Source organism: Rousettus aegyptiacus, unplaced genomic scaffold (genome assembly GCF_014176215.1).
Source record: "Rousettus aegyptiacus isolate mRouAeg1 unplaced genomic scaffold, mRouAeg1.p scaffold_m13_p_3, whole genome shotgun sequence".
Classification (NCBI taxonomy): domain Eukaryota; kingdom Metazoa; phylum Chordata; class Mammalia; order Chiroptera; family Pteropodidae; genus Rousettus; species Rousettus aegyptiacus.
Window position 1 is genome coordinate 45,461,621 of NW_023416306.1, and position 14,081 is coordinate 45,475,701.

The 14,081-nt window shown below is 35.5% G+C and overlaps 1 protein-coding gene across 4 annotated transcripts in view; it reads right to left on the minus strand.

Moving 5' to 3' along the window:
• The window catches only part of PIP5K1B (phosphatidylinositol-4-phosphate 5-kinase type 1 beta), a 271,639-nt gene that overhangs the window by 66,077 nt on the left and 191,481 nt on the right, over positions 1-14,081 (minus strand). For all 4 annotated transcript variants that reach the window (XM_016135546.2, XM_016135547.2, XM_016135544.2 and 1 more), the window contains exon 11: positions 11,400-11,484. In XM_016135546.2, coding sequence (XP_015991032.1) covers positions 11,400-11,484 — 85 coding nt within the window. The remainder of the gene's footprint in view (positions 1-11,399; positions 11,485-14,081) is intronic.

Here is a 14,081-nt window from a genome sequence, read left to right on the forward strand (position 1 = left end):
AATCACCAAAGCCATCCTGAGAAAAAAGAATGGGGTTAAAGGCATCTGCCTGACTTCAAACTATACTACAAAGTGATGGTACTCAAAACGTCATGGTATTGGTGGCAAAACACACGGACCAGTGGAACAGAATTAAAAGTCCAGAAGTAAACCTATGTCTGTATAGGCAAGTAATTTTTGATGAAAGACGCAAAAACATAGAGTGGAGAAAGGAAAGCCTCTTCAATAAATGGTGCTGGGGAAACTGGAAAGCCTCCTGCAAAAGAATGATACTAGACTGTTGTCTATCACCACACACAAAAATTAACTCAAAATGGATTAAGGACCTGAATATGAGATCTGAAAAAATAAAGTGCATAGGAGAAAACATAGGAACTAAACTCGTGGACCTTGAATTTAAAGAGGATTTTATGAATTTGACTTCAAAAGCAAAGGAATTAAAAGCTAAAATAAATGAATGGGACTATATCAAACTAAAAAGCTTCTGCACAGCAAAGAAACTGTCAATGAGGTAAAGAGACAACCATCCAAAAGGGAAAATATATTTGCAAGTGACACCTCTGATAAGGGCCTAATATCCAAAATATACAAAGAATCCATATGACTCAATAACAACAAAAAAACAAACGATCCAATCAAAAAATGGGCTTAGGAACTAAACAGACACTTCTCCAAAGATGATATATATATATAGCTAACAAACATATGAAAAGATGCTCAATACTGCTAGCTGTTAGGGAAATGCAAATCAAAACCACAATGAGATACCATTTCATACCTGTTAGAATAGTTAACAGTACAAGTAATAACAAGTGATGGCAAGGATACAGAGAAAAAAGAACCCTTATACACTGCTGGTGGGACTGCAAATTGGTGCAGCCACTATAGAAAACAATATGGAGGTTCCTCAAAAACTAAGAATTGATCTACCATATGATCTAGCAATCCTTCTACTGGGTATTTACCTAAAAGACTTGAAAACCCATATCTGAAAAGATATTTGCACACCGATATTCACAGCGCCATTGGTCACAGTGGCCAGGACATGGAAGCAACCGAAGTGTCCTACAACAGATGATTGGCTAAAGAAGTTGTGGTACATATATACAATAGAATATTACTCAGCCATAAGAAGAGATGAAATGCTGCCACTTGTGACAATGTGGATGGACCTTGAGATAATCATGGTAAGCAAAATAAGCCAGACAGAAAAAGTTGAATACCACATGATATTACGTATATGTGTGATATAAACATAAAAGCAACAAACAAACGGAACAAACAGAGGCTCATGGACAACAGATTAGCGCTTACCAGAGGGTGGGGGAAGATGGGGGAGTGGGGAGGTAGATGAGATAAAAGAGGTCAAATATGTGGTGACAGAAAGAAATCTAACTATGGGCAGTGAATACACAATGCAATATATACATATGCCGTACTGTTAAATTGCACACCTGAAACTTACTAGATTTTGTTAACCAATGTCACCAAAAAAAAAAAAAAAAAAAAAAGAAAAAGAAAAAAGAAAAACTTGGTACTAGGGGGGAAAAAGTATGTTTCAGGCTTGAAGGGCTTTAAATTAATCACAGTTGAGAAAGCATCTTGAAGTTGTAATGTAACTTGTCAACTTTACTAATTACATTGCTACCCTTTGAAATGCTGGTAGTAGAAAAATGAAATGAAAATCTACTCATTTGTTCAATTATTCATCAGATAATGGCTGAGTGCCCATATGTGCCAGAAAATGTGCTAGGTATTGGGAATCTGAGAAAACCAAACTCAGCCTCTAGTTTTAAGGAATTCAAAGTATAGCTGGGGAAACAGAAAAACAGCTCATTATAGCAGAGTATGCTAAGTACTATGGCAGAAACAGCATCTAAACTGAGATCTGAAGACCAGGGAAAGTATAGAAAGAGTGTTGCAGGCAAAGAGACAAGAATGTGAAGAAATCAACCTAGAATGTGTGGGGTAACTGCAAGGCGTTCAGAGATGCTAGAGGCCAAAGAATAGGGTATGCAGTAGAATGGGGTGACAGAGAAGTCACTGGGAAGGGAAAACCAGCTACATCACAAAGGGACTCAGAATCCCAGTTAAGGATTTTGTGGACCAAAGAACCCATGGAAGTTAAAAAAAATTTTTTTTTAAATTAAAATTTGACCTAATGTAGAATCCAGCACCACTTCTTGGTATTTTTCCTAAGAAGTCCAAAAGACTAATTTCAAAGGTATATGCACCCCTATGTTCATTGCAGCATTATTCACAGTAGCCAAGGTATGAAAATACTCTCAGAGTCTTATGACAGATGACTGAATAAATAAGCCGTGGTACATATATACAATGGAATATTATTCAGCCATAAAAAGAATAAAAGCTTGCAATTTGTGACAACATGGATGGACATAGAGGGTATTATGCTAAATAAGTCAGACAAAGACAAATATCATATAATTTTACTTATATGTGGAAACTATAAAACAAAATAAATGAACAAACAAAACAGAAACAAATTCAAGAGATACAGAGAAAAAACTGATGGTCTTCAGATGGAAAGGGTATTGGGGGATGGGTTAAAAAGGTGAAAGGATTAAGTAGAACAAATTGCCAGTTATAAAAATAGTCATGGGGATGTACAGGATTGCATAGGAAAAAAGAAATCTAACTATGGGAGGTGAACACACAATGTAACTATATATATGCCTTACTGTTAAAATGTTCAACTGAAACTTACTGAATTTCATTAACCAATGCTACCAAAAAAATTAATTAATCAATTTAAATAAATAAATAAATAGATAGATAAATAAATAAAGTGTAGCATAGGGAAGATAGTCAATAATACTGAAATAACTATGTCTGGTGTCAGATGGGTACTAGATTTAGTAGGGTCATCACTTTAGAAGTTATATAAATGTCTAACCACTATGTTGTGTACCTGAAGCCAATAAAATATTGGATGTCAATATAATTAAAAAATAAAAATAATAAAGTAAAAATTTAATCGTTGAAGGTAATTAACGAGAGAATATTTATATTTTAAAGTCATCCCTCTTGCTGCAGTGTGGGGAGACTGAATTAAATGGGGCTAGAACTGGAGGTAAGAGACCAATGTGAGTGCCTCAGCTCTATGCAAAAAAATCTCCCCAAAACCAAAACCACAAAACACAAAGTGGTTGAATTAGGAGAGGCATGGCAAAAGGGGATGTACTCTTGATATTTCAGCATGAGAACAGGTGTTGGTGAGTGACTGCACGTGGGTGGTAAGCAAAAGAAAGGCGTCAAAGCTTGATACCAGTGTTTCCGGTTTGGGTAATTAAGTGGACTGTGGTGGCCTTCAGTGAGGTGCAGACTCTGGAAGCAAGGCAGGTCCTGGAAGGAGGAGCAGCCAAATTCAACTTTGAGCATGCCAGGCTTATAGAATTTGATGGACAGTAACTGGAGAGGTTGGGTAGGCAAGGGGGTTTGTTAGAGGTGTGGCGGGTGAGTTATAAGTACACAGGTGTAACCGAAGTCTTGGGAGAGTAAGAAACTACCCAGACAGTTATCCAAAGGGGACTACCATGAACATCCACATACAAAGGTAAAGCAGAAGTGAGGGACTACCAAAGGACCCCAAAGAGAAGCATGAGAGGCTGGCAAGGACCCCAGAGAGTCCTGAATTATGAAAGACAAGAGAATACTGCACAGAGAACTGACATCTGTGGTCTCGAATATTTAGTTTTAAGAAAAGACTGAAAGCTATTCAATGGCTGAAACAATGATTGTTGACAATCTTGAAAAGATTATTTCAGTGGGGTGGTGGGGTCAAAAGTCAACTCGAGCATACTGAAGAGTGACAAGAAATAAGTGAGACTGCAACTGAGCCCAACTCTCCAATAGTGGGATTGCAAAGAAGGAGAAAGGAGCTGGAGAGAGATGTAGATTTGAGGAGGTTTGTTTTTAAGATATAAGAGAATGAACACTTTGAAGGCTAAAATATGGAACCAGAAGAGAGAATGAATGGTTAAAACTACCCTGAAGTGGAGGCGATCTCTAGATTACTGTTCTGAACAGTAAGAAGATGGGGCCCAGCACGCATGTCATGGCACTGTTCACTCATTCAACAAATACATTCACTATGTGCACTTTCCAAACTCCACTCCCTTGTACTAGGGATATAGCCGTCAGCTTACATTCAAATGAAAGAGAAGGGCATTAAAAAAGATAAATAACTAAAATCTATCGTAAGTTAGATAAAGGTTAAGTGTTAAGAAAAAAAGAGAAAGTGGATGGGGATCACCTTTTCCATTGTGGTAGGACTATAAGTATTATCTTTACTATCCATGGAATGAGAAATGTATTTCTGCTTAGCAACAGAAAGACTTTATTCACTAAATGGTACTGACACAATGAAACAAGGAAAAAATAAGGTTAGCCCTACCTCACTTCTTACACCAAAATAATACCAAATAGATAAAAAACAAAACAAAAACCTCAGAAACCAATCTATTAAAAAGTAAAAGAAAAATATGAATGAATATTTATCTGATTTCTTCAAGTGGTGAAGTACTTTGTATACATAAGAATGATTGAAAAAATAACTTCATTTATAACATTAAAAAATACTTAAGAAATGTAACAAAAGTGTAAGGCTTATATACTGAAAATTACAAAACATTGTTGAAAGAAATTAATGAAGTCCTAAACAAAAAGACAGAGATCCATGTTCATGGAATGGAAGACTTAATATTGTTAAGATGGTAATACATCTCAATCGATCTACAGATTCAACACATTCAACACAATCCTTACCAAAAATACTGGGTAGCTTTTTTTTTTTTTGCAGAAATTGACAAACTGAATCTAAAATTCATAGAGAAATCTAAGGGACCCAGAATAGCCAAGACTTTTGAAAAAGGACTCACACTTTTGAAGGACTCACATTCTTGATTTCAAAACCTATACTACAACATTGAAGTAATCAAGACGGTATGGTACTGGTGTAAGGATAGGCATATGGATCAATGGAATAGAATTGCGAATCCAGAAATAAACTCTAACACTGTGGACAACTGATTTTCAATAAGGGAACAAAGATAATTTAGTGGAGAAAAGAACAGGCTTTTAACAAATGGCACTAGGACAGCTGGATATTCACATGCAAAAGAATGAAGTTGGACCCTACCTTACAGCACATACTAAAAATTAAATCAATATTCATAAATTACATATCTAAAAACAGAAACTTGTGTCTAGACTATATAAAGAACTATTATATATTATAATGTAACAATAAAAGACAAATAACTGAACTAAAAATGTGCAAAGGATCTGAACAGAAATTTCTCCATGGAAAATGTAAATGATCCATAAGTACACAAGATGTTCAACATCATTAGTCATTAAAGAAATGCAAATCAAAACTACATTGAGATACCACTTTATATCTATTAGGGTGTCTAAAATAAAAAAGACAATAACGTACATTGAGAAAATGTAGATAAATTGGATCCCTCATATGTTGCTTCTGTGACTGCAAAATTATGTAGCTGTTTTGGAAAAGAGTTTGGCAGTTCTTCAAAATGTTAAACAGAGAGTTATTACCTGATCCAGCAATTCTATTTCAAGGCATATAGCCCAGAGAAATGAAAACATATGTCCACATAAGACCTTGGACATGAATGTTCATAACCGCATTATGCGTAATAGCCACAATGAAAACAAATGCAAATATCACTCAACTAATGAATGGGTAAACAAAATGTGGTATATCCATAAAATGGAATAATATTCAGCAATAAAAAAGAGTAGAGTACAACAAGATGGCTAAACACTGAAAACATTATATTAAGTAAAACCAGCCAAACACGCCAAACACAAAAGATCACATGCTGTATGATTCCATTTATATAAAATGTCTAGAATAGGCAAATCCAGAGAGACAGAAAATAAATTAATAGTTGCCAGGGGCTGGTAAAAAGAGAGAATGGCGAGTGACTTCTAATAGGTACAGGAATTTTGGGAGGTGGGTAATAAAAATGTTCTAAAATTAGATAGTGGTGATGGTTGCACAACTAAGAATCACAGAATTGTACACGTCAAACGGGGTGGATTTCATGGTATGTGAATTATATCCCCATAAAGATGTTATGAAAAACAGACTAAATATAGAAATGGGGAAAAATCAATAGATTTGACTACTTGAGAAGTAAAATACTTGTTACACTAAAAACATGATAAACTATACAAACTGGGAAGATTTACAACACATGCCATAGTTCATGGACTTGAATATGCCACTAATTGTACTATTAATTTACATACTACTAAGAAAGCAAACACTCAGTTCTCCCACCCACCATCCCCACAATGGGTCCCAGTGGCTGGGGCAGCAGGGGGAGCCGCAGCGGCCAGGCGGCGCAGCTCCCTGAAGGCTCCCAGTGGCCACAACCCGCAGACATCACCCAAGAGGAAGGAGAGCTCTGCGGAGGGGGCGGGGATGGAAACTGGTGAGGTTGCCAGCTAAACCTGCTCCTGCAAGAATGGAAACGCCACAAAATGCAGCAGGAGAGGATAAAGCTGCAGACAAAAAGTGCAAGCAAAGAGATAAGGGGAGCAAAGGGAAAACAGGCCGAAGTAGCTAACCAAGAAACTAAAGATTTACCTGCAGAAAACAGAGAAACCAAAAACGAAGAGAGTCCAGTCTCTGATGAAGGAGAGAAAGAAGCCAGGTCTGATTAATATCTTATATCATGTCTTATCAGTGGTTCCTGTCTCCCTTCTTGTACAATCCAGAAGATTATTTTTATCAATTATTTTGTAAATGCAAGCTTTTAGTAACTCTAGAAACATTTTTAAGAAGGAGGGAATTCCGCTTCAACCCATTTTTTAAGTGTAAATGCCTTTTTTTTTTTTTTTTTTTTACAAAAAATAGGTGAAATCATTCCCTGGTTATTTTTTGGTAAAACCAGAAAATAGTGGGATACTGAATATGGGAGGCTTTACTTGTCTAGGGTGTCGGCTTAACAATCTATAATTGGGCGTAGTTTTTATATCCTATAGTACAAAGCACACTAAATGGCAATCTGAAGTCAGCCGTGCATTTAACAAGTCTTGAACATTTTAAATTCTTCTATTCCCATGTTTTTGGTAGAATTGTTTCCCAAAGAAAACTACTCCTTGATCTTGGACTTTTGTGTCAGAATTTTGTGTACTCTATAACATCTTTGGTCATGGTAGTACAGTTTTCCTAGTAACTCTGTTAATGTGCTGTGAAAAATTGAAAATTTGATTTTTGTAGTGTATGTGATATTTAATTGTGAATCAGTGGGCCTTTGATGCAACAATGTATCAATATTTGAAGATATTAGCATTTGATATTGTATTGAGGAAAATTAGCCTCCAAATTTTATGCTGGAAAGTCACTGGAATAATTGTTTAGAAAAGAATTACAACTACATGACTTTTGATTTTTGGTAGGTACATTGAGAATTCTGTACAAATCAAAATATCTGTGTACTTATTCTCAAAACAACCAATAAAATCTTGATTATGAAAGAAAAATAAGAGAAAGCAAAAACTCCCAAGATGAGGAATCTCATGGAGGAGTCTCACTAAAGCTGGGGGACTGAGGGCCATATCCTCCATAAATCTATCAGAGGCAACAAGGAAAGTCATGTTTTTCAACCTTGGCAAAGGGTGAAGGGACACAGAAAATCTCCCTTGAAAACTTGAACCACAAGCTGGTATTCACAGAGAACTGCAAATCGAATAAAAACTATCTTAAGGCCCATCTTAGGAAGAAAAAAACAGAGAATTTAATTTGAAACCAATTTTAAGATATCACTGAGAAAGTTGGATGTGAAACAAGTTTTTTTTAGAATAAAGTTAAAAAAAAAAGATATCCTTAATGTGTAGAATTCACATAAATCATTTGGAAAAATAATAAACTCCTAATATAAATGTGCAAATATTACAAAGTGCAATTCTCAAAGGAATGACAAATGGCTAATAAACATGAATAATGGTTGAACTTCAGCAGTACTTAAGTAATGCAAACTAAAACAACCAGATATCATGTTTTTGTTTTTTTTTTTAACTTTTCAGAGTATTACAATTTAAAAAGAATAATTCTGGCTAAGAGTTAGAAGGGTGCAGACTCTTGTGGAAGTCTATAGTGGCATAAGCTTTCTGTGCACAAAGTTATGTGCATTTTAACCCCTAGTACTACTTCTTGGAATCTATCCTAATGAAATAACCAGAAATTTGGATACAGCATTTATTTGAAATGATGTTCATAATATATTAGTTAGAAGCAGAAAAAGGAGAAACCATTTAAATGCCCAATAACGAAAGAATGATTAAATAGATTAAGACACACCCATGTAATCTTAATGTTGTATTGCAATTTTAAATGGTTTCTTTGTAGAATATACAATGATAGAGGAAACCATGTTATTATGTGAAAAATAGAGGATGTATACATATAATCATATACCATTATGCTATCATTTGTGTGTGTGTGTGTATAGCACTGAAATAAAGATTGGTAGGAATTATATCATCATATTAGTAGTGGATATTTCTGAGTTACGGGGTATCAAGCAATTTTCATTGTTCTCTTTGAATCTTTTTATAGTTTCCAATATTTTTACATTGTAAAGGTTTTACTCTCATTAATATTAACTCAAAATAGATTAAAGACTTAAATGTAAGACCCCAAACTGTAAAACTTCTAGACGAGAACGGGGGGAAAAAAGCTCCTTGCCATTGATCTTGGCAATGATTTTTTGGATTAACACCAAAAGAGAAAACACACACACACACACACACACACACACACACACACACACACGCGCACACACACACACACCACACGAATATTATTCAGTCATTAAAAAAAAAAGCTTTTACATAGAAAAACAATCAACAAAATGAAGAGGGATCCCATAAAACTGGAGAAAATATTTGCAAACTATACATCAGATAAGGTGTTAATATACAAAACACATAAGGAACTCATATAACTCAACAGGCAAGAATAAATAACCTGATTAAAAAATGGGCAAAGAATCTGAATAGACATTTTTCCAAAGAAGACATATAAATGGCCAACAGGTACATGAAAAGATGCTCAACATTACTAATTACCAGGGAAATGCAAGTCAAAACCACAACAAGATATCACCGCACACCTGTCAGAATGGCTATTATCAAAAAGACAAAAGACAGGAAGTCTTGGCAAGGATGTGAAGTAAAGGGAGCCCTTCGCACTGTTGATGGGAATGTAAATTGGTACAACTACTTTGGAAAATAGTGTGGAGGTTCCTCAAAATATTAAATAGAACTGCCATATGAACCAGAAATCCCACTTCTAGGTATATAGCCTTCCCTTCCCCCCCAAAAATGAAACAATTGTCTCAAAGAGAGATCTGCTCTCCTAAATTCACTGCAGCATTAATCACAATGGCCGAGACATGGAAACAACCTTAAGTGTCCACTGACAGATATATGGATAAAGAAAATGGGACATACACATATATAATGGAATATTATTCAGTCATTAAACATAAGAAAATTCTACGATTTTTGACAACATGAATGGACCTTGAGGGCATTATGCTAGGGGAAAAAAGTCAGACAGAGAAAGACTAGCATTGTATGATCTAACTTAACATGTGCAATAGAAAAAAGCTGAACTAACAGAAACAGAGAGTAGAAAAGTGGTTATGGGGGGATGAGGAGGTGGGAGATGTGTGAAATGGGGAGATATTGGTCAAAGCGTACCAACTTTCAGTTATAAGATGAATGAGTTTTAAGAATCTGATATACAGTATGGTGACTATAGTTCATAATCTTGTATTATATATTAGAAAGTTGCTAAGGGTAGATCTTAAACGTTCTCACCACAAATACACAAAATTTATAATTCTGTGAGGTGATGGATGTGTTAAGTAACTTAACTGTGATAATCATTTTGCAATATATATGTGAATCATCATCACATTGTATACAAACTTACACAATGTTATATGTCAGTTATATGTCAATAAAGTTGGAAAAAATAAAAAAATTAAAAATGTGTTTTCCTTCTGTTAACAGAAAATACCAACAAATATTATAAGAAAAATGTCTGATATAAAGGTAAAATATCAACATTCTACTTTTTCAGTTTTTGTGTGTGTGTGGCTAAATTGTCATGTTTTGGGTTATGAAATTGGATACCTAAATAATAAAATAACATATGTAATAATAGGGTTACCTTCTTCCTTTTCATGTAGTTTAAAAACTACATTAGTAATACATTCCATTGTGGAAAATTTAATAAATACTGATCTAAGGAAAAGAAAATCCATATAATCCCATGATTCAGAATAACAATTGTTAGCTTTGGGTTTGATCTTCTTCTAGTTCCTCTTTAATGATTTAAAGTTAGGGTATGGATTTCAGACCTTTCTTCTTTTTTAACGTAGGCATGTATGGTTATACATTTCCCTCTGAGCACTGCCTTCACAGCATCCCATGTCTTGGCATGTGTATTGTCATTTCCATTCATCTCTAAGTTTTTTCTAACTTCCCTGTGCTTCTTCTATGATCCACTGGTAGTTTAAGAGTGTGGTGTTAAATTTACACATATTTGTGAATTTTCCAGTTTTTGCTCATTCTATCGTGATTAATAAAAGAGAGAAGGGGATTAAAAAGTACAAATTTCGAGTTATAAAATAAGTCACAGGGATATAATGTACAGCATAGGGAATATAGTCAATAATATTGTAATAACTATGTATGGTGACAGATGGTTACTAGATTTATTTCCTAAAAGTGGTGACCACTTTGTAAGGTATATAAATAGTGAATCACTATGTTGTACACTTGTATACCTGAAATAAATATGTCAACTATAATTAAAGACAAATTTTAAAAGATTCTTTGAATAATTTCAATCTTTTAAAATTTATTGAGAATTGTTTTATGGCCTAACATAAGGTCTATTCTGGAAGATATTCCATGAGAATAACCACTATTAACATTTTTATATATTCTATTAGAATTTTGTTGTGCATTTAGAAATGCAGATCAATAAGTATATATGTGCCTAAATGTATATCTATAAGAATTAAATGTACCTTTAGTATGCCATTTTGATTTGCTGCATATTATTCAATTTTTTATTATATCATAATATATTTAACCAATATATTATGGAGTTAAACATTTAGGCATTTCTAATTTTTTCCACAACAGAATAGGACTTTAATGATTATGGCATCAATAAATACTTGACTGGGATACTTAACTGTAATTACTGCTTTTAGGAAATAAAAAAAGGCCAAACTCTTCCAATAAAAATCTTGCAAAGACATACATAGTAAAGTCAGTATGTAAGTGTTAAAAGTAAAAACAAAAATTCATAAGAATATTACCTTGAATTTTCTTGAAAACTCTGGAATTCATAAACTTTAGAAATCTGTCTGCGTAAAAGCTTGGTCTATGAACTGAAACGGTGTCCTGAAAAGAAAAATCAGATATCACAGGTTTATCTCTCAGTTTATTTCAACCTAGAAGAAAGGTCTATGCAACTGGTTCTCTGTTAGCCCATGTCCTTAACCAGAAAGCGATGTCTAGAGCCAGAAAATTGCTGTCCTGTGTCCTGTGGGGCCCAGGAGTTAGGCTGGGGGAAGTAAGCACAAGACTCGATCTGAGCAGATTCTAGATCCTTATGATGACATAGAGCATAAAGAGGGGCAGGGGAAGAAAGCAAAGAGACTGCTTTATAAATTAAAACAGTTGATCCTTATTCCATGTGTGGCATGAGAAACTTTTAAATTCCTTTTTTGCACAGAGGCAGACAGACAGTGTCTGGAAGCATCATCTGGAATGCAGGATAACATGTTTAGTCAGGAACAAAAATTGGGGACATAAACAAGCAAAACAACCCTAATGAAAGAGAGATAGCTAGGTCAAAAAAAAAAAAGTGTGCTGGTTTCACCTCCGAGTAATAGGGTGCATAGACACTGGGGAGATTCTAGGAGGCTAAGCTGACTGATGGCTTCCGTTTCACTGGATTAGCTACTAATTAGATAGAACTGAACTGCATTAGATTGTTAACTCAATTCTTTCATGCTTGGTAGGAGTCTTCAGGACTGAAGGGGCATTTTATTAAAAACCCAAGAAGGGAGATGGATCAAGAAGCTAACTCTGTTTGTTTATTGATAATTATTTATTTACTATCCAAGATATACATTTCTAGAACTAGTGCTCCATTTTGATTACAGTTTTGTGGATTCCAACATAGAAACGTCTGAAATTTAAGTTTAGATTCTATAAAGGTCTTCAGTGGGTATGGAAGGAAAAACACACAATGGGCCAGGGAGGGGCCTGGAGACCTGGTGCTGGTGTTAGTTCTAACTTTAAAAAGCTGTGGGATCCTGGGAAAACACAGTGTGTCGGTGCCTCTGTTTTCCCTTCTGTGAAATAGAGTTTGACCTGAGGCATGAGGTAATTCTGTAATCACCATGTCATTAAGGATATAGGATGAGGAACCATCTTTGGCCAAGTTATAATGGTCCACTAGACTATCACTGATGCTGTGGGTGTGGTGGGTGTGGTGGGAAATTTCCCACTCATTTGGCATGCACTCTCCCCAGTATTTTGGCAGCTTCTTTCTGAAGTGGACACACATTTGCAACAAGCACAGTAATTTAGAAATATCTTAGGGTTCAAGATGATTAAGACTTGGCTGTTGCCTTCCAAGAGAAATTGGATTGTGAAGAAACATTGTTTAAATAAGAGATGTGTTTATAAACAGACACAAACAAGTCTTAATTATTGCTTACAATTTCACAAATATATAATCAGCATAGGGCCTCTCTTAAAAACAAAACAAAACAAACTAACACTAAACTAAAAGAAAAAGACAAGTTTTAACTAGACTAAGGTAGGGGCCTCATAGAAGCATCTGACCAACAGAGGACTAGGCCATTCAGGTTAGCAATCTCCTCTGATAACAAGGAATCAAAGCCATGTCAGAAAACAGGACAAGGGAAAGAACAGAGGGTGTTTACCCTTCTTCCCTTCTGTGTTCAAGGCATTAACGTAGTTTCCACTTAACTCAGCTGAAAGGGAAAAAAAATAACCTTGGCCTTTTAATAGAAGGAATCTTTGATCAGAATAATAAGCCTACTTTTTAGAAACAAACTTGTGAACCTATAGTTTAAAAGGGCATTCTGACAGAGGTCATTCCTTAGCATATGGTAAAAACGCAGATCTTTCATGCAGAATGGTTACTGCCAGTCTTTCACTAAACTGAGAAAGTAGGTGTTCCTCACCAAGAAAGAACAGCATCTATAATTTAATCCTCTTTCAAAGGAAAGCATTGGCTAACATCTTCGAAAACAGTGTGAGCGACTCTTTGACCAATATATTCTTTGGAACTGTCATTCCAAATTATTAATGGAGGGAGGCTGAGGCTAGTGAACGTTCTGTCAGCAGCAGGAAGTTGAAATCTGACATTTAGATAGGAACACGTGTGTGTGTGTGCGCGCGCGCGCGCGTGCGTGCGTGTGTGTAGAGGCAGAGAGAGAGAGGCAGGGAGAAACAGCTTCTTGATAACTGTTTTCTTCTGTTAATGACAATTCTGGATCCACAAGACATCCTCATATCACTATGACTGTGCCCCTGGTACAGATGGCAAAACAGGGTAAGGGAAGCCAAATAACAAGGAATGTATCTGGGTCACATGGCCAGTAAAGCGGTGAATGCAGGGTTCAAATCCAGGGCTGTCTACCATAAAAGACAGGTTCGCACACCTCTGTAGCTTGGTCTTATGAGAACTTCATTTCAACTGTCCTGTTGATATTCCCAGTGCCTATGAAAAGAGTCTCCTCCATTTTCTCACTGTCATCTCATAACTGGGCCATTCAGATTTCGCATGGAAACAAGACATCATTTTGTTTTCCTGGGCACTACCTAGCCAATAGGCTGGATGTCCTCTATTTGAGCAGCTATTTAAACTTATGTTGTCTTTGTTTTTAGATTTGAATCAATCTGCTAGCTTGATTCTGAGTTTATAAAGACCCTTGTTTCCTCTCCTCTTCAGGTCTAGT